Genomic DNA, 21,179 nt, shown 5'->3' on the forward strand with positions numbered 1-21,179 from the left:
GTCTAAAATGTAACCTCTTCATGCTTAACCCAAGAACCTTTTTAAACACTAAATTCTCAAAAACTACTAAATGAATTTACACCAACCAAACAAAAACACAACCTTTGAGTAAAGTTCCAGATATGTGCCGAATTTAGTGTAATTGGTTAAGCCATTTTTTCTCTACTGAAGAATAAAAATGGTACTGGAATTAAATTGGGAAATTGTACTTTTGTCCCCCACCTTTTTCTTGTACCACACTTCACAGATCTTTATGAAACTCGAAACTTGCCATGAAGACAATACAGTAAATATAACTTTGTTTCTGGAACTTTATGTGCAGATTCTTCAAATGTTGCCAAAGTTATTAAGAAAACAAAAAAATCCCTTCCTATAGAAACACAGACTTAACCATGTTTGGTCTAAGGGGCTGAAGAGGGGCCGAACACCCCCCACATTTGTTTTGCATGTGTGTGGGGAAGTAGCAGGCCCTGCATTTTCAAAAGCATTAGCCCCGGGGAGGTGGCGGTCCCCAGGGCTGCCGGACAGCCTCGCCGCATTCAAAATACAAAAGCCCCCGGAACTTGGTCCACTCGGGGGCTTCATAGAAACAAGCGCAGGAGCCCACGCTTGTTTTAAAAAAAAAAAACTTTTGGCAGATCTGCCGTGACTCCATGGATCCCTGGTGACTCCGGCTGAAAACGTTTAAAAAGTGCTTTTTTGCTCTGGTGGAGTGGTCCCTCTGCAGCACCAGAGCTAAGGGGTCAGGGTGACTCTACCCTTGTCACTTTTCTTATTTGTTTACTTTTTTTCCAGGACTCGACTGAAGCCAAGTACCAAGATCCCTGCCAACACTTCCTTGTTGAGGTGTTGGCAACCAATAAAATCCCAGCACAATATTGGGATGGTTTGTGGAGCCTTCACGTCCCTACATATAGAAATTTGGATTTTCTTTAATTTCTCAAATATTACTGAACGGATTTACATCAGATATAAAACGGGTGCTTTCTGAACCAAGAGCTACTGTGCTGCCTAATTTGGTATAGTTCCTCCCAGTGGATCGGGCGCTATCACTATTCAAAATCTCATTTGAAAAATGAATGGGGAAAAAGCATTTTGGGAGCCCCCTTTTTCTTGGCCCCCGCTTGACAGATCACCCTGAAACTTTCCACACAGCAGCTGAAGTAAGCACTATTGTTTTTATACATTTTTTGAAGATTCATCAAACGGCACCAAAGTTATTAGCAAAATAAAAAATGATTTTTCTATAGAAACTAAGGGGGTCATTCTGACCCTGCCACCGACCACGGGAGCACCGCCAACAGGCTGGCGGTGCTCCAACGAGCATTCTGACCGCGGCGGTTCAGCCACGGTCAGAAGCGGAAAGTCAGCGGTCTCCCGCTGACTTTCCGCTGCTCGTTTGAATCCTCCATGGCTGCGGAGCGCGCTCCGCAGCCATGAGGATTCTGACCCCCCCTACCGCCATCCTGTTCATGGCGGGAAAGCCGCCATGAACAGGATGGCGGTAGGGGGGGTCGCGGGGCCCCTGGGGGCCCCTGCCGTGCCCAGCCCCGCAAAGTATTTCAGTGTCTGCCTTGCAGACACTGAAATACGCGACGGGTGCCACTGCACCCGTCGCACCTTCCCACTCCGCCGGCTCGATTACGAGCCGGCATCCTCGTGGGAAGGGAGTTTTTCCCTGGGCTGGTGGGCGGTCTTTTGGAGACCGCCCGCCAGCCCAGGGAAAAACTCATAATACCCTCCGCGGTCTTCTGACCGCGGAGCGGTATAATGGGGGCGGAATTCTGGCGGGCGGCCTCCGCCGCCCGCCAGAATCAGTATCACCCCCTAAGCCCCTTCCAATGGCCCATATCCTATTATGAGTTTCCCGCTGGGTTTCTGCCCGCTGACCTAGCGGGAAACAGCCCACAACATTGATGCCGGCTCATAATAGAGCCAGGTCCTAAATAACAACAAATCACTCCCTCCGGGACCAAGGACCCAAGAGATGTGATGTGTCTAGTGGTGGAGCAAGGTCCAATCATTCCCCAACATCCAGTAGTGAAAACGCACACTTGGGGCATGCTCCTCGAGGCAAACCACCACCCCCAGGGAGAAATGCTTTTTTAAAGTGGGTGATGTCATCAGTGATGTGATATGTAAGGTCATAAACAGTGCATTACAGGAGCACAAGATATAGTTAGCTCAGGTAACTATAACTGCTGATTTTCTTAGGTTTTGTGCAAGTAAATTCAGAACTTAACTATAACATCATTGTAACCTTTGTTTTTTTCAGTGAATATATATATATATATATATATATATAGAGAGAGAGAGAGATATAGAAATAGATATAGATATATAGGAACTGGATCTGAATTTTACATTTATTGCAACGGAGGGTAGTGTTCTTTGCTTAATTTAGAAGTTAAAAAATAACTTGCCATCATATTCATACAAGAAATATCTACCTTTAAGCAGAGCAACTGCAAAAGTAATGACATTGTCTCCTAACAGTATAAGTGCCTTGAAGGAAGTCATTAACAGCTTCAAGCCATATAGTGAAATTTAAAAGTGAGTTAGTCATTTATTTTTTGAGCTACATATTGAATGAGACTTCAAAATGTAGGTGTTATCGTCCCTGGTGCCTGATGCTTTGGATATCCTTAAGCTTGTAAGAAGTGGGCCTTAAGAAGATAAATAAAACAGAAGCTAAATATGTGAGGTGGTATATTACTTGATAGCAGATTCCATACTGATCGCTAAGAAAAGACTTGAGATGTTCATCCATTAGGACTGTAGGTTTTGAGCCGTGAACAAAATATTTCTGAGCCTATGGGAGGTCTCATGCCTGTACAATATCTTAGGCACATATATTGAAGGTGATTACCACATGAACTAGATTTAGGCATGTGAACTTCACTCTGTCTTCTGTACGAAGCATTGCATGGTATTCAAATGCCATAGATGGGGCACCTTCTTCTTACAGTCATTGATGGTCATAGTCATTTAAATTCTGTCTTCTCTAGTTTGTAGTGTATTTCTCAGCCATATTAAGATAGAGAATATTGTCATAGTCAATAGACAATTGACCATCTGGTAATTTGCTAAGCTATCTGGGAACCCCGGGGATCGCTTCCTTTATCCTTGATATGATAAATACTTTTCAATGCATTCACGTTACCAGTTACCACTTGTAAAGGACTGGACTCTGTGAATTCATGTTGAGTCACATTCTTGATTGCCAGACAAAAGGGCAACTCCTCTGAATAGCCATGGTGGTACCCTGCACAGAATAGTATATATGAAAGATGTATCCTTAAGAGGGTTGTGAAAAAAAAGCTTCTTGGAAATCTTGTAACTTTTGATTGAAGACAAAACGCAACAGAAAATCAGAGAACAAATGCATTTTGATGCCTCCTGTTTTCGACATTGCCTGTGTTATATGTGATTCAAACAGGAGCTGGCAGCACAGGAAAATGCTCTACTTCATAGTGGATTGGGAATCACGAAAAACAACCTATAAGCAGGCCCTCAACTTCAGAAGAGCTGGTTATGAGGCTTGCCCATGTCCCTTTCCAGACATTCATGTGTTCATTTGGTAAATGAAGAAGCCTAGGCTTGACATGCTTCGTTCTGTGCAAGATTCCAGAATACTGCCCTAGGAAGCTCGTAGAAAACCGTGGGTGAGCTTGAATACCGAGCAAATTCATCTTGCAACACACTGCCCGGCAGTACGTTGAGTGGTTCTTCCCTTCTTGAACGCAGCTGGTCTTCAGCAGGTTTTTGATACTGCTCTCAGTATGGGTATAACACCTTATCAACAGGATAAAAACTCTGGAGTTTCACTTTGAGATGGCATAACTTCTTATCTAATAACTTTGGAACAGATCAGATGTTGTAACTTTAGTTAGCCTAGCTGAGGTGACAAAAAAGATAACTTTTGTCTTTGCAACCTTCGTCATGCAGGATTAGCGTTGCATGTTGAGAAAGGATCCACCAAATGTACAAGTCTGTGGAAGTTCCCAAACTATTGGCCAGCAACCACAGAGAAATCCTCACTTTTTCCACCGTGGTTGTGGACTCGCTCTAACACACAGTCCTTCAAATTTGCAGATCGTTCTCAGAAGTTAGTCAGATAATTGTGGTAGAGTAGACGCATCACTGTAAATTGATGGCGCTCCTGCCCCACCAAAATCATGTTTCCACCACTCTATTTAAAGTTAGAAGAAAGCACCAGGTTCACATGGGTGGATCTCTGCTGGTTGCACCGCTCTCTGACCTGGTGACCTGTCTGTCAAAGGGCTTCCAGGTCACAGTGAGAGCTGTCCCACCCTATGATGTGCGAGGAGGACACAGGCAGAGAAAATGCACAATAGCCCCCACACTCAGGGAGAAAGCTCTTTGCATGTTGGGAACATTTGTTTTTTGTTTTGGGAAATTAAAATCCTTCTTGGGAGTTTGTTGCTCTAAAGAAAAGAAATTGCTGAGCAAATGCTTTAAACAGGGCACCCACTCGGCAAACCCGTAGCGCATGAAGCGAGCTGCTGTAATGACACGCCCTGTCACAGTACTAAGACACATGTAAAGCAGACCATAGGGCGGATGACCCTATGCCCCTGTGGCAGACCGGAGGACCATCCGTCCGCATCTACAGCGTATACATGCATCTTTCGAAAGTGCCAAGATACCCATCTGGGGTTCATGCTATGTACTATATGACAAAAATGTCGAATGTGTGTAAATGTTTGCTCTTTTTAGGCACTTACATTCCACTTAAGCGGACAAAAAAACTTTGAGAATCGGACCCTCGTGTTTGTCTGGTCATCGATATTGTAAAACAGGATCCCTTTTCCTCAGTTGGAAAACTTACAAAGTTTTCCACGACTGATCATGAAATCTCAGAGTGCCCTGCAGTAGCACAATGCTTCTCAGCGTCTGCCAACGGAGGTGTCTATATGTCCGCAGTTGTAGGGCTTGGCTGTTAAGTTTAGAAAACAGGCAATGATTTTACTAAGGGTTAATGCATCCATCGAGAATTTAGTTTGAATGCGGTTTTAAGTGGACATGAAATTTGCATTGTGCTGGCTGGTAAGCATAACTCCGTAAGAAATTGTTGCCTCCTGGTGACCGTTATAACGGTTTTATTCACCCTGCTAGACCTAGGCCTGCTTAACATTTTATTATCATTGTTTATTGGCCGACTGCTGTTTCATAGCCGGGACAGGGGTGCTGAAGATTTGTTTCAGTAATAATGCCCTGTCTTCGGGACAGTTATCTGTCTGATAATAACCTGGGAGTGCCGTAAAACACCGGCGGCGCCCCCGCTTCTGCCAGCTGTTCACCTAGCTGACTCATGGGCCCGAAATAACACGTGCGCGTTACAATCTTGATGACGTCAGACCCGGCGCCTTTCTCCTCTCCTTTTCACCTTGGCTCGGTGCAGAGCAATCATGCAGGTCTGAAGGGTCCTCAGCGTGTCTGCACAATGATGAATGTCCAACACGAGTGTTAGACATGACTGACAACATTTGAAGGGAAGGGCAGAAGGTTCAGGAGCACCGGAAGCCAATGGCTGAAGAAAGCTGAACCAAAGCCCCTTAGAACATGCTTGGAGTATAATATGTTCCCCATGAATTGCACATTATACCTAAAAATGTTCTCTGTAAAGTGCTTCACTGCTCAACTGCGTTAGGTGTACACACTGAGTACTCGAAAATTACTTGTTTAGTTTGATATTTTTTTGCACTTTTTAAAGCAACCCTTGGTATTTTTTTTCCGAAATAGGGCTCTAGAACCATAGGTATATGCATTGGCATTCAAGCAAATATATTTCATGTGTGGGTCCATGTAAAGCCTTTTACCAAGTGACAGTGCCGGATAACTGATTTTTGATGCACCTCGGACAATGCCTGTATAAAAGCTGACTATCTGACTCACTGTTTGTTGCCTTGGGATATTACTGAGGTTGGATGATGAGAAAAGCTTTGTGGGTCACTCTGAAGGTGACAAGGGTGGTTTGAGCTTAAGACGGGGAAATTCCAGAGGCTCTATATTGGTATGGAGAAGTATCGCTCATCTGGATCTATGTATGTTTGAAATTCTTTGAAATAGATGACCTTTGGTCAGCCTTCAGTTGCTCCCCATGCACAGCTCCACCCATTTGCTGCTGCCCCTTGCGCTGCTCCAGGTCGGATATTTGAGGCCCTCCTCCACCCGCAGGCTCCCGCCTGTGCCTCTTCCCTGGTGGTCCAGTGGTGAGTTTCTGTCTCTGCTCTTACTCTGTTACTCTGTTACTCTTGTCTTTTTGCTTATTTCCTTTTCCATTCTTATTCCTCGCTCCTCGCCTGTTCCCACCCCTGCCGCTGCTCTGTCCATGCGGCCCCATCCACCCTCTCAGCGCCGCTTCCCACCTCACAGCTGACCAGCCCCTCCCACCTCCTTACCCTTCTTAATGGCGGCTGTGCTGCTGGTGCGCCAGAGGCGCGTCAAATGCATGCCCATCTGTGCTCGTCTGTGCCTGAACTGCGCCCAGCGCCACGACCCCTGGTTCCGTACCTTTCTCTGCTATGCCAGTACCCTCCACGCCATCAACTCCGGACAATTCATCGGCTATCACCTTGCATTGCCAAAGGACACCCAAGGCCCGTTCACCTGCTGCAACTGCGCCTTCCCCTGTCTCCACACACCAGTCCCACCGACCATATGACCACCCAGCACTGGACCTGACCATCTCACCTGCATCCTAATCAACACCTGCTCCCTCATCAAACATGCAGTGGAGATCTGTGACCTGCTCCATCCACTCCATAGCTCCAGACGCCGCATTCTTCATGGAAAACTGGATGACCCCCACCTCAGCCTCGGACAACATCACCACTGCCATTCCCAATGGCTACAAAATTATCCACAAGAACCTCATGAACCGACCAGGGGGAGGCACTGCCATCATTTACAGAAACATCCTCCACCTCACTACTAGCTCCAACGACCTCTATCCATACATGGAGCACTTCCACTTCATGATCCAGACCAACCTGAACACCACCCTCCATGGCACTCTTGTTTACAGACCCCCCAGTCCCTGTTCCTCCTTCAGCGAATCTATAGTCAGTTTCATCACACACCACACCTTCATCAAAACGGACTACATCTTCCTCGGTGACCTCAATTTTCACCTAGAAAACCTCAACGACCACAACACATCATTCCAACTGGAGAACCTCACCACCTACTCAGTAGGACACATGCCCAACCCCGCCTTCTCCGCTAGCAACATCATCTCAGTCACCCATTCCTCCAAACTGCACTGGACCGACAACCACTTCGTCCACTTTTCCTTCACCAAACCCACCGGACACCACTGCACCCACCTCCACCCACGCAGACGCTGGAACAAGGTCTCAGAAGACCAACACGCCACCACCCTCTGCCAAACACCACCATCGGCCACCACAGATGCCAACACATCAGCATGCAACCTCCATCAATGTATCTGACTGCAACACACTGGCCCCCCCTTAGGAAACCCTCTGACAAACAGCCCCCCAAGAAAGCCAGCTGTTTCTCCCCCACCCTCCAAGAGTCCAAGCGCACCTGCAGGCGGCTGGAGAGAAGATGGAGAAGCAGCAAGACCCAAGTCGACCACGCAGCATTCAAAACTACCGTCATCACACACCACAACCTCATCTGAACCGCAAAGAAAATAGCCATTCAGGAACGCATCAATGCCAATGCACACAACAGAAAAGAACTCTTCACTGGGATCAAAGAATTCACCAAACCCAGCATGGGCTCCACAGACATCCCCCTTTCCAACACCTCTGCGACAACCTCGCCACCTTCTTCCACCGGAAGATTTCAGACATTTACGACAGCTTTGGAACCCAAGACCCACCCACCCCACCCACAAACACCACACCTAAAATCTCCAGTTCCCAGCCGACCCTGCTCAACTGGATTACCCTCACCACTGATGACACCTTTATGATCAAGAAAACCATCCACTCCAGAGCCCCCTTGGACCTATGCCCCACCACATCTTCAACCGAGCTGGCACCACCATTGCCCCCAAACTATGCTGCTCCAACAACTGCTCCATTGAGTCCGCCACCTCCCCAGAAGACTGGAGACACCAAGAAATAAACCCACTGCTGAAACAACCCTTCGCCGACCAGACAGACCTAAAAAACTACAGACCCATCTGACTACTACCCTTCCCATCGAGAAGGCCATTGACGCCCAACTCACCAAATTCATCAAAACCAACCACATCCTGGCCCCCTCCTAATCAGGCTTCAGAAGCAGCCACAGCACCCAGACCACACTCCTCGCAGCAACGGACCACATCCACACTCTCCTCGACTGAGGCGAAACCGCAGCCCTCATCCTCCTGGACTTCTCTGCTGCCTTTGACACTGTCTCCCACCACACCCTCTGGAGCAGACTCCACAACACCAGCATCCATGACAAAGCCTTAGAGTGGATCTGCTCCTTCCTCACCGGCCGAACCCAGAGAGTCAGACTCCCACTGTTCTCATCAAAACTGAAGGAAATCCGCTGCAGAGTTCCTCAGGGCTCCTCTCTGAGCCCCACCATCTTCAACATCTACTTGGCCCTGCTTGTGAACATTGTCAGAAACCACAGACTTAACATTGTCTCCTACGCTGACGATACCCAACTGATCCTCTCCCTCACCGACCAACTTACAACCACAATAAGCAACTTCCACAGTGGAATGAAGGCAGTTGCCACCTGGATGAAGGACAGCTGCCTGAATTTCAACCCTGACAAAACTGAGGTCCTCATCCTAGGCCCCATCCCCTCTGCCTGGGATGACTCCTGGTGGCCCTCGGTCCTCGGAACCCCACCCACACCCACTGACCATGCATGCAGCCTCGGCATCATCCTCAACTCCTTGCTCTCAATGAACTGCCAAATCAATGCCGTCTCATCCTCCTCTTTCCACACGCTCTGTCTGCTCTGAAAGAATTTTCAAAATGATCCTCATTGAATCCAAGAGAACAGTCACCCAGGCACTTGTCAGCAGCAAGTTAGACTATGGCAACGCACTCTATACCGACACCACCCAAAAGCTCCAAAGGAAACTGCAAAGAATCCAGAACGCCTCGGCCAGACTCATCCTGGACATCCCTTACTGCAGCCACATCACTGCTCACCTGAGAGACCTTCACTGGCTCCCAATCAACAAAAGAATCACCTTCAAGCTCCTCAGGCATGCCTACAGGGCCCTCACAACACCAGACCATCATACCTCAACCACCGCCTGTCCTTTAACATGCCCACCAGGCACCTCCGTTCTGCACACCTGGCCCTTGCCACAACCTCAAGGATCCCCAAGAACTCAGCTGGAGGAAGATTCTTCTGTTTCCTCACTGTTCAGACCTTGAATGCTCTTCCCCTACACCTCATGCAATCATTTTCATTACCTCAATTCAAGAAGAACCTCAAGACCTGGTTCTTTGACTGAACTGCTACTAGCCCCCCTTAACACCTCAAGACCCTTACGGTAATTAGCCACGCTTTACAAGAACCTTGATTGATTGATTTGTTTTGAATGTGTAGCTAAAAGCAGGTCTAACATAAGTTACTTGGTGACCCTTTGACCATAATTGTTTCCCGAGATATGTATTTGGTCATTTAAAGACATGACCACCTAAGTTGATTTTAGATACACAAACACCTTCATTTAAGAGCAAAATAATGATTCCAACTTTTACACTTGTAATTGTATTTGTTCACATGTAAAATTGCATATGTATTGCCTAATTTTACCTGCAAGTAATTTGCTTACACACTGGCTTGTTAGTGTTCCAGAATGGAGATACCGTCCAACAAACAAGTTGCCGGAGAAATACAATTCCTCAGGAAGTGACCCATATTTTGATTGGCAGGCACTGAGTGAAGCCATCAAGCTCAATCCCACAATAGAGAGTTTATTGGACTCTCCCCATTAGGAAATTTAAACACAAATGGGAAAAATAATCAGTTTTACCACACTATTTGAGGAGTTGAGCAACAAGGATACAAATTAAAAGGCAATTTTGAAAGGATGGTCATAAAATTATCTACAAATTCAAAGATTGCCTCCTAAGGCTAATCTTTCCCTGGTCAAATGAGTGGTTCCACAAGGCATCACATTGTTGCCAAAATGGGGATAAACTGAATTTTACAACACATTTTAAATATGCTGGTTGGAAGAAAAGCCATAAGGCTTATCAAAGTTGTGATGTGGTAGTCATGAAATATTTCAATATTCTCATGGTGTCCCAGAATATTCAGATCCTCCCCTGGAGCACTGAAAAAAATATAGTAAAAACACCTCTCTATTTTGTTGTGCCCTTTTTGTTGCTTAGTTCCTTGAATATTGTGGTGTATAATTGCAGCAAAATGAAGCATTTTCAACCAAAGTTACTTGAAAATTGATTTCGTCTGCAATAGAATGTAGAGGCAGTTTCAATAATCTGAGTACGCAATGCGAAGGTTTCGTGATGTATACAACATTCTTCTTAACTTCTACCTTCCATCCATTTCAATATCCAATTTTGCCTTTTCCACCTAGATTTCCCATCATATAGAACAGTCAGAATTATGTAGGATAGACAATTTGGCAGTGTTAAAGGGTAAATAGATCTCTAATATTTAATACAACCACAATACAATGAAAAAGAAGACGTATTACCAATTTTTGATTTTTCTTGTACGAAATCGAGCTAGCTAACGTGTTTTGCCACTTGAACGGTGTGCAGGCCTGAGACTTTTTCAAGGTTAATGAAAGCACTTGAATAAAGTCATCATGATTTCAGTAGCCAAAAGGAAAAGTGGGTACAGTAGCTGTGGTGCTATGTTGATTGTCCTGTTGTTCATACTGTTTACAGTTAACACGTCCCGCTGATGCAGTCGATGAATGGGAGGTCAAGACATCTGTGCCGTCTGAGGAGAGAGAAACAGTGTGGTCACCAAGCACAGTCTAGAATGTAGTGAAGTCTTTTTGGCTTTAATAGACATGTGTACAGATAGCACTTTGGTGAGCCCCTAAAGTAGGGTTCATTTGTACACAGTATCTGCACACATGATTTACCTTTTCACTGTTAATTCTGCTACACCAATATTTATTAACCATTATTTTAAATTGATCCCCAATTGACCTCAAGTTGCAGAAGCCGCTATGCATAAAAAGAGATCTTCTGAAGAACAAGACTAGTAATTGATTCACCACTGCCATCATACACATCCACTAAACTTCGGAATGATCAATAATACTTCTAACAGTTCATTACAACACCACCAAATAAATTAATTTCAATAGTTAAAGCCAATAATCCATCGTTTTTACCAGCTGACACAGTCAGCCATCAAAACATTTCACCTGTAGGTGTCACATCCTGACTTCCAACATTCAGATCTACTATTTAATTATTTGCTCAATTCTGGCATCTACCTTACATTTTTCAAATCTGCATTGGTTCTACCGCTCCTTAAATAAAAAAACTGCTAACTGTTTATCACTCATGACCTATCATCCAGTATCTCAACCCCATTTCCTCTAAGATGCTGGAACAATTGTTTTGCAACCGCCTCACACTCTACCTCTCCTCAAATAACCTACACATCTCCATACAAACTGATCTCGGTACCCTCCTCTCCACTGAAATAGCACTCTCACATGAATCAAACTTCATCAGTAGCACACCTCACAACCACCTCTCCTCAGTCCTCATAATTTGCGACTTATCCATTGCCATTCAAACTGTTGATCATTCTGATCTTTTCTCCTCTCTAGACACATTAGGCATCACTGGTAAGTCACTTCACCTGGGACTTAAAGGCTTCATTACTAACCCCACTCTCAGTAGGCATCCCTCCAGCATCTATCCTTGGCCTGCTTGCCTTCTCACTTTATACCATGTCACTCTGTGTTAACATCTCCCAGGGGATTGGGGACACCACCGGCATGATGGTAGCGGTCTCCCCCGGCATTGGCAGTCCTGTGGTGGGACCACCAATGTTGTAATGAGCTCCATAATCTCTTATGTAAATAGACAATGTACTTCTCAGAAAGGCATATTTAAAAAATTGAAGCAGTGGATTTCATTTGATGAAATGTAATTTTCTGTGGTCATTTCAGTTTTGTGACTCAACTTGTAAATATCTACCATCTTGCATTTTAATATCATAAACTTGTATGCTGTATATTAATTATCTAAATGTACGTGAGAGTCACTAGTATAACTAATAGAAAAAATGCAATCTAATATATTGGAGGAGAGGGGAATAGTTAATCAGCAGCCAACAAAATAAGATCATATGAAGTTAAAGGGCTTCTTGTAATAATATTTTCTTCTCCGATTGGTTAGGAAGATGATTTCATTGGTAGAGTTAGAAGCCAATCACATTTTGTACTTTATTACAGGCTGTTCCATAAGCTCTTAATATCATTGGCGTTTTCTCACTAGAATTGACAACCAATCAATTTGTACTTTTTTTTTAAATTATGGAAGAGCATACTTTATGAGGCTGTGTGCTTGGTACTATAGATATTTTTTACACTTTTTGGATAATAAGCGTTTATAAAGCTGGTGATGGAATTGCATCTTTTGAGATTCTTTAATATTAGCTCCTCACAGGCTTTTGAATTTTTCCATTTTATTAAGCCGAAACAAATCAAATACAAAAAGGAGTTTGGAAACAAATACCATACTGATTTAATCTGGAATCTCTAGGAAAATATAATGTCAGTTTTCATGGCCACTAAGTTTGTAAATAGGAATCTCAAGAGATTCATGACTATACTTGTTCCTGTAGCTCCATAATCATGCCCTCTGTGTGAAATCTCCCCCAGACCAGTTTATATTGTCAAGTGTGTGTGGGGCGGGGTGTCAAATACATGCGTGCTTTAAGATATCCAATACCTCTTGTACCTAACAATGGATGTCCGGAGAACTAATGTAATGCTGATGGTGTACACTTACCAGGCGTGCAATCAAGACAGTGAGGCATATAAAATCATAATGGAGGTGACATGCAGCATAATTAGCTGAGTATCATAGATTATGTGCATACCATTACCAAAAGATATTTTATTAAGCATTGCCTCCCGTTGTGGCATCAGAAGAGGGCACCAGACGAACTTAAGAAGTCGATCAGCTTTTGGAATCTTTTTAGGAAACTTTCAAAGAATGAAGATGTAAATTTAAACACGCAGAAAATAAATAGAGCATAAAAGCCATAGAACTGTTTTTTCATAACAAGGCAAATCTAAAGTGAGCAATAAGTAAATACATTTTCAGATCAAGCCTTCAACTTGTTAAGTCCCACTGTGGCAGATTGGCTGTTGCAGCAGAGCACTGAGTATTACAGATCTTACTCACTAAGACATGTACCCTACCCAACGCTAAGGGGATGTATGTTTTAACAATCATAAACCTTCCCCATGCTGCAAGAGCACAATGAGCAACTATTAAATTTGATCAATGTTAAACTCAAGTGCTTGTCTCATGCATCTCTGAGGCTTCTTCATGAAGCGGGACACACCACAAGGAAGCACCGAAGCAATAAGCAGAGCTTAAAGCTGGTCCAACCCAAATGTTCATCTGTGATTAACTGATCTTCGAGCAGGCCTCCATGGGTTCAAAGCCCTTGGAAGCTTATTCCAAAGATTAGCCTCCTGGTTATGGTCCACGCTCCAGCAGAAGCATCATTCCTTATATGGACTATTAGTCAGACATCAAAGCTGGATCATAAATATCTTATAGAAATTTCTCATAAATAAGGTTTTTTGGAATGTTGGTTTTTATCCCAGATCGCCTGGGTGACCCGGCGCAGCATCTTAAATTCCACTCTCTGTTTCTGTGACAGGAAGTATAATGGTTTCAGAGGCGTGTAGCTCTGGTCTCACTTTTAAATTATTTATTGGTTCTTCATTTTCAAGTGTTCATACAACTTTTTTTATATGCATGACAAAGAGCAGCCTCTGATGGATCTCCATAAATAGCAACTTTTTATGTTTGAAGTAATTCTTTTACAGACACAGGAGGTTGTCTCTGTATTTCGAAACCTGCTGACGTAATCTGGGATGACACTGACAGCACCACTGTTTTTGTGTGTGTCTTGTGATTACCATAGCTTATTATAGTCTTTCTTCCATCTTTGGCCCATGGTTGCCCCACCAGCAATGATGGCATCTTGGAAATGCAGGCGAGTGCCTATGGATGCATATTTATTGGGCAGCCCTTTAGGCTTCCCTGCCACATTTGTTTCTCATCATAAACTCCAAAGTATTGCTTTGGCTTTGTGGATATTTTTACAGTTGTTCTGTAAGTCTTGAAATTGTCGTACCATAAGGTTTCTGCTGATGCTGGATATTGGCATCAATGTCTCTTTAGCGATAAAATGTATCTGTGCCACTTCAGAAGTCATAATGCCCTCAAAACTTCAAAGAAGCCTTCGTTATACTTTACCTGACTCTTCCTACTAAATCCCCCTTCCATTCTAGAGATCTTAAGTACATTTGATCACACGATTGCTCAATGGTTGTTAATCTTACTCTCTTTTGAATGGACTCTGTATGCTGCCCTTCGTAGGCTTTCCAAAAGGGGAGGTGTATTTATTTATATGAAGGTACCTGTCTGTGGGATAGACATACTCATGACATAAGTATTGTGACTTGGATCAGACTGAATCTGTGTAATTGTGATTAGTGGTAAGTAATTGGGGTGTCATATTTTCTTCATTAGCGTGTTCCTTGGCTAGTCTTAGTTCCGTTGCCACTGGTTCACCTTCTTAGATTTTAATGTCCTCCATTCTATCTAGGAGGATTTGGTTCTCTTTAGGATGTCCTAATTGTCCCTAATGCCACACAATCTCTATTGGCCCCTGTGAATTATTTCCTGAAAGGCTTCTTAGTACTGCCCTGAGAGGTGATCTCCAGCACTCTTGCAATTAAATAAAGGTTAAAGCAATACTGGTTGATTTGTTTGCATTTGCAGACATGTTTATTTGAGTATCGATTTGGATATTCTGTAGATGCGGAAATAAATGGAATTTCTAATGCAATTGTTTCTGTTTTCCAGACTGCTGCCTGTCCAGACTGCTGCACATCAGAAATGTTTTAAAAATTTACAGAAGGGACTAGTATTTGAGGAGAAAGCGACCTAGAATTGAGGGTAGAGTTTACACAGTAGGAGTCCTCCATTTTCAAGAGGGGGATTCTCACTTGAGTTAAAAACCTGTCAGATGAATCACTTCCTCCTCGATATGGTTCCCGAATATTGTGTAATAAATTTGGCCTGAAAGATTATTGTGACCTAATCATCGTTTACAAACAATATTGCCACAGTTGAGTTTTAATAAAACATCTGTTCTCACTGAGAGGATATTTTTGCAAACTATGGCCCTCATCATGCCCCTGGTGGACCGAAGACTGTCAGGACCGCTGTGGCAGTGTCACCGCCGATGGGCTGGCAGTGAATACCGCCAAATTAGGAGTGTGGCGGTTTGGCCAAAGCCAAACCGCCTAGCCTCCACCTGTCAGGCCAAATTATCACATTCCGCCAGGCTGGAGGAGAGCACCTCCAGCACGGCAAATGGTGTGATACCGCTAGTGGTATCAGGAGGCGGGAGACCACCAACATTTTCTGGCGGTCTTACAACCTTGTGACAGGAATAAACATGCCTGTCGCCAGAATACACTTGCACACATGTCCACATACCCGCACACATGCGCTCACACACTTCTACACACAAACACACCCCCACTCACCCACGCACATGCGACATACACACCCATTCACACTGACAAACACAAACACTCCACACACGCACGCATTCACTCACCCATGCGCATACATACATTCACACACCCCCTGCACTGCATACACCCGCTCTCCCGATCCACTCACACACTCACTCCCCCGTCCACACACAATCACTCACACACGCAGACACGCACCCACAAACACTTCCCCCGCATTCACAACATTCACACACACATGCACACCCGCCTCCCCTGTCGGACAATCCACTTACCTCGTTTGTCGATGAGGTCGTCTGGGAGGGGACGGGTCCTGGCGCTTCCACCGCCGGCAGCTCCTTACCATCTGGACACCGCCACACCGTATTACAGGTTGTAATACGGTGTGCGGCCTCTTTTTGGCGTGGCAGCATCGGTGGCGGTAGAGCCTCGGCACCGCCGACCGCCAGCACAACTGATCTCGGAATTCAACCCGATTTCGGGCGGAAGTCAGAGATCAGTCGTGAAGGGGCAGTCTTAGGACCACCAGCACTAGCGGTACTTCGGCACCCGTGGCTTCATAATGAGGGCCATAATTTAAGCTACAATATTTATATAATTCGATATTTTCATCAACAATATTTAGGATACAATATTTATATCATTCAATATTTTTGTCAGTGTCAACTAGGACACAATGATTATGTAATTTTATATTTTTGTGAATGATATTCCATTATGGAACCTCCACCACACTAATATTTTCTTGAAGAAAATTCTGCTAGTGGCATCTCCTCAGAATTTACTATTTTATTCAGAAATTGGGACTGTTTGTTTAATTTCCACCAAATTATATGCATATTATGTATGTAACACAAGTAATGTCTGTGTTAAAGTTCATTTCATTTGATGACTATATATATTTTTTATTGTTTACAGTATCTGACAGCTTCTTTAAGTTGCTTTTTAAGTGCTTAGAAACAATCCCAGTAGTGTACTTAATGACAGTTTACAGCGGTTAAAACTCATTAGCACATTGGCTGTAAAATAGAACTGCACATTGCTTCATCATCAATTCCAAATAGCAGGGGAGTGCTTTATTTTTGTGACAGCATTTCGTGAATTTTAAACATACCTTTGTTGAACTGATGATTGCAGTAAACACTAAAGATATCTTTCAGTGTCTCTTCTAGATGTTAGCATCCGGTTTAGTTGTAAGGAAGGTGATTTTTTACTAGTTGTATGCAGTCTTGTAGCGCACACGGTGCACATTACAGAAATTGTGTACTAGCTAAAGAAAAATATGGCCAGATTTATATTTTGCTTGTGTGACAGAAATTGACAAAGCAAAGTTTTCTCAATATCAAACATGACACAAACAGAGTTGTTTGCTGTGCCTAAATACTAAAATATGAACAGAACATACGTGGAACACATCTAGGAAACATGGATCAGTTGCTGCTTCTCCCTGTTTCTGAGCTGTGCTGTCTGCAACTCATTCACTAAGAGAATTTCTTTGGGAAGTTCAGGTGCTTAGACTGTGCAGTATCTTAAAAACATGCTCATTGCTTGGCTTTGCACCAAAGCAGAAATTTAAGATAGGGGCACAGATGTATAATTGCTGTACATATCATACGTATGGGCATAGCCAACCAATGTCTAGCTCCAACAACAAGTTCCTGAGGGCAGTACCAAATGGCCATCCTCATCAAATTCCCTGGAAGGCCATGATATGTCCAGCCCAGAGATACCTCCAAACGCCCATGCACAGGCTTGGGAGTTCATGCTTCTGTTTTACAGGGCCTTGTACTATTAACACACCTAATAAAACTAGTAAAAGGATTTCTAATGCATTGCCAGCACCTACCTTCACTTTTAAACTTACATCTAAATGATCCAATTGTAAGTTATGAAGAACGTGTGCCAAAGGGCTTTGATGGTCTCATTTTACATATAAGGATCTTTTAGTTAAGAAATAAGAGGAATAAAATAAAAACTGCAGAATAGCACTATTTCCCTAATCCTACACGTGTGGAAACTCTGCAAAAAAGAGACTCTGCACACATATGGTTAAGGAAAACAGCCAGAATACATTCAACAACTCGTAGGTAACTTTCACATTAGGTAACCAGCCCTAGACCTGGGATTTCTGACTTTCCTTGTAAATTGAGCCATTTGGTTCATTAATGGAGCGATTCATTTTGAATCTCTATAGGGTATTTATAAAGTGATACCTTTATATTATCCTACAACCTCGCTGACCATATCTAAATTCTTGCCCTGTAATTCTGACGATCCTTCATTTAGTCCACCCACTCTGTGATTTAGAACTTGCTTTATAGTTTGACAAACGGAATTTACACCATCAAAATGGTAGTGGGTAACACCTCTGCTATCCCGAGGGACCTCTGTCTACCACATTTAGAGTTGTCAGCCAGCCTTGCAGATAGTTCTCTACATTGATAGAAGCCAATGTCCTGGCGGTTCCTATCAATGTAGAAGTTTGATGGACAGTTCTGTCAGTCATGATGGCTGGCTGTCAAAGTTTTCACAATTTTATTTTGTTTTACAAAAAACAACTATAGTGTGTTTTTGAAAAGCAAAAAGCTGATGGCCACCACACTCCCCTGGGCATTTTCTCCCAGGATGTGGGCATCACAGATGTTTTTTTTTCTGTCCCTTACTGCCAGGTTTTTCCTGGCAGTGACAGACAGAAAAAAAAACACTTCACTTAGTCCACCTAAAAATAGAATAGATTGTGTAAAGGCCTCCCTCTTAGGGCCCTTCCTCTGAGGGTTATCTGAGGAAACATTCTGTTGACTGAACCAAAGAGGGCCCTGTTGACGGAAAACTTGCAGTTACTTTCTGCCTGAAAGTGAATGACGCAGGTGGGCAGAGGATTTGGTGGACAGAATACTCCATTACATTTGCGCAAGAGCATGCTGTCTGAAAATTCTGAGTGTCTATTTTGAATTTAGTATTTTTTCATGTCTCATCGTCAGTTTAATGTTGTGCACCATCTCAGCAGGCCAGCAACTGCCAACATCTGAACATATCTTAAATATAGTTTGTTTTTAGGGTCAAGCGCACAAGTGCACCGTCCCTGTCGTAATATCTCTTTGGGCTTTTAACCATGCCTATGTCACGCCTGTCGCTTTCATTGGTTCGAGGGCTTGCCTTTTAAAATCCGCTTGATTTCAATAGTGAAAGGCATGCATACGTCATGCCTTTTCCGGTGTTTAGCCCTTCTGGAGCGCACCAGCCAACTACTGAAAACATACGAAGCTCCATGTTTTCAGCATGGTTTCCGGACTACTTTATGTTTTTATTTTTCATGCAGTGCGATCGTCCTGGGTTTTACATAGGGTGATCGTGCTCGTTTTTTGGGTTTTCAATTTCAGCGCTGCATTTTACATAGCGCAATGGCGCTTGTTTTTTTCTTTCAATTTGTGTGGCAAGAAACATCCGGTTAGGACTTTACACCGCTAATAGCTCTAACTCGAGCAAATGTGAGACCCATTGCATTACAAATGCTTGTTAAAAATTGCTTCTGATGACCTCAAATTACTGCTGATAATGTCGGAGAGGGTTACCTCAGTAAGCCATGTTTCTTGCTCATATCTAGCATCACCCAGGACCTTAGATTAAAGGCAAGATTGCTAGAAGAGATCTTATCCATCAGCTGTGTGCAAAATACGTATTATACACATTCTACAAAACTTGACGTCGAACACAGCACCACACAATAGTTCACAGGAAAAGTTACACAAAACCCACAACAGTAAAACACAGTATCGCAATACATACAAATCCAAAGCACACCAGTCACAAAGTGATATAGCACAATAAAGCAAAGGGGTAACACAATGAAACACAACATAATGTAACATCGTGTAATTCTATAATACACAGCCCTTAACAAATTCAAACAAAGGTGTACCACAGCACAACAGCCCAACAACTTGACCAAATTCAATTAGAAATTGCAACACATCATACCCTAGGACACACAGAAGGGTTATGTTGTGACATAGCCAACGTAGTGTAATGCTACAATACACAACCCATAGCAAAGTCAAACAATGATATGCAACAGCACAACAGCTTAACTGTGTAGTTCAGTGCACACAATAGTGTTATGCTGAGACATGGCTGCAGTGATGCCGATGTATAGCTGCAGTGATGCTGAGGCATGGCTGCAGCGATGCTGTGGTATGGCTGCAGTGCTGCTAAAGCATGGCTGCAGTGATGCAGGGACATGGTTGCAATGATGCTGTGGTGTGGCTGTAGTGATGCTGTGGTGTGGCGGTAGTGATGCTGAGGCATGGGTGCAGTGATACTGAAACATAGTTGAAGTGATTCTGTGGTATGGCTGCAGTGATGCTGAAACATGGCTTCAGTGGTGCTGGGGCATAGCTGCAGTGATTCTGAGACAGCTGCAGTGATGCTGAGGCATGGCTGCAGCGAAGCTGTGCTATGGCTGCAGTGATGCTGAGGCATGGCTGTATTGATGCTGAGGCATGACTGCAGCGATGCTGTGGTATCGCTGCAGCCGATGCTGAGGCATGGCTGCAGCGATGCTGTGCTATGGCTGCAGCCGATGCTGTGCTGTGGCTGTAGGGATGCTGAGGCATGGCTTCAGTGATGCTGTGGTATGGCTGCAGGGATGCTGAGGCATGGCTGCAGTGATGCTGGGGCATGGCTGCATCGATGCTGTGGTATGGCTGCAGGGATGCTGAGGCATGGCTTCAGTGATGCTGGGGCATGGCTGCATCGATGCTGTGGTATGGCTGTAGGGATGCTGAGGCATGGCTTCAGTGATGCTGGGGCATGGCTGCATCGATGTTGTGGTATGGCTGCATCGATGCTGTGGTATGGCTGCAGGGATGCTGAGGCATGGCTTCAGTGATGCTGGGGCATGGCTGCATCGATGCTGTGGTATGGCTGCAGGGATGCTGAGGCATGGCTTCAGTGATGCTGGGGCATGGCCTCATCGATGCTGTGGTATGGCTGCAGGGATGCTGAGGCATGGCTTCAGTGATGCTGGGGCATGGCTGTAGTGATTCTGAGACAGCTGCAGTGATGCCGTTACATGGCTGCAGTCATGTTGAGACGAGGTACGTTTCTCTGATCTGGAAGCTTCGTGCTGGATTCGATGTGTCTGAGAATCATTACTGTTAGAAATCGAAAAGAACGCAGGATAAATATACTGCAGTGTGGAGCAGCTCCGAGGCATTCGTCTACCGCAGATCCTTGAAAGCAATTTAGATTCCTTCACAAGTATGAAATTGTTTCTGATTTCCAGTGAAAACTCGTCATGCTCTCGCGGCGTGGCATGCCATGGGACTGTGGGCTATCCACGTGTTATGAAGGCATAGCTTGTAAACCTACAATACTTTCCCACAAAGCTAATTTCAAGTTCTGTAATTTAGTGTGAAAAATTGCTGCT

The 21,179-nt window shown here is 44.1% G+C and overlaps 1 protein-coding gene across 2 annotated transcripts in view; it reads left to right on the forward strand.

Annotated features, from left to right (window-relative positions):
* Positions 1-21,179, forward strand: part of AGBL4 (AGBL carboxypeptidase 4) — a 606,247-nt gene that overhangs the window by 571,140 nt on the left and 13,928 nt on the right. The window contains exon 4 of one of the 2 annotated variants that reach the window (XM_069233366.1): positions 15,072-15,210. The exons of the other annotated variant lie outside the window; for it this stretch is intronic. Within the exon in view, the coding sequence (XP_069089467.1) occupies positions 15,072-15,113 (42 nt within the window). The 3' untranslated portion in view covers positions 15,114-15,210. Of the gene's footprint in view, positions 1-15,071; positions 15,211-21,179 lie in introns of those variants that run through there. 2 annotated transcript variants of the gene reach the window in all.

The sequence above is a fragment of the Pleurodeles waltl genome, chromosome 4_2, assembly GCF_031143425.1.
Source record: "Pleurodeles waltl isolate 20211129_DDA chromosome 4_2, aPleWal1.hap1.20221129, whole genome shotgun sequence".
NCBI classification, from domain to species: Eukaryota; Metazoa; Chordata; class Amphibia; order Caudata; family Salamandridae; genus Pleurodeles; species Pleurodeles waltl.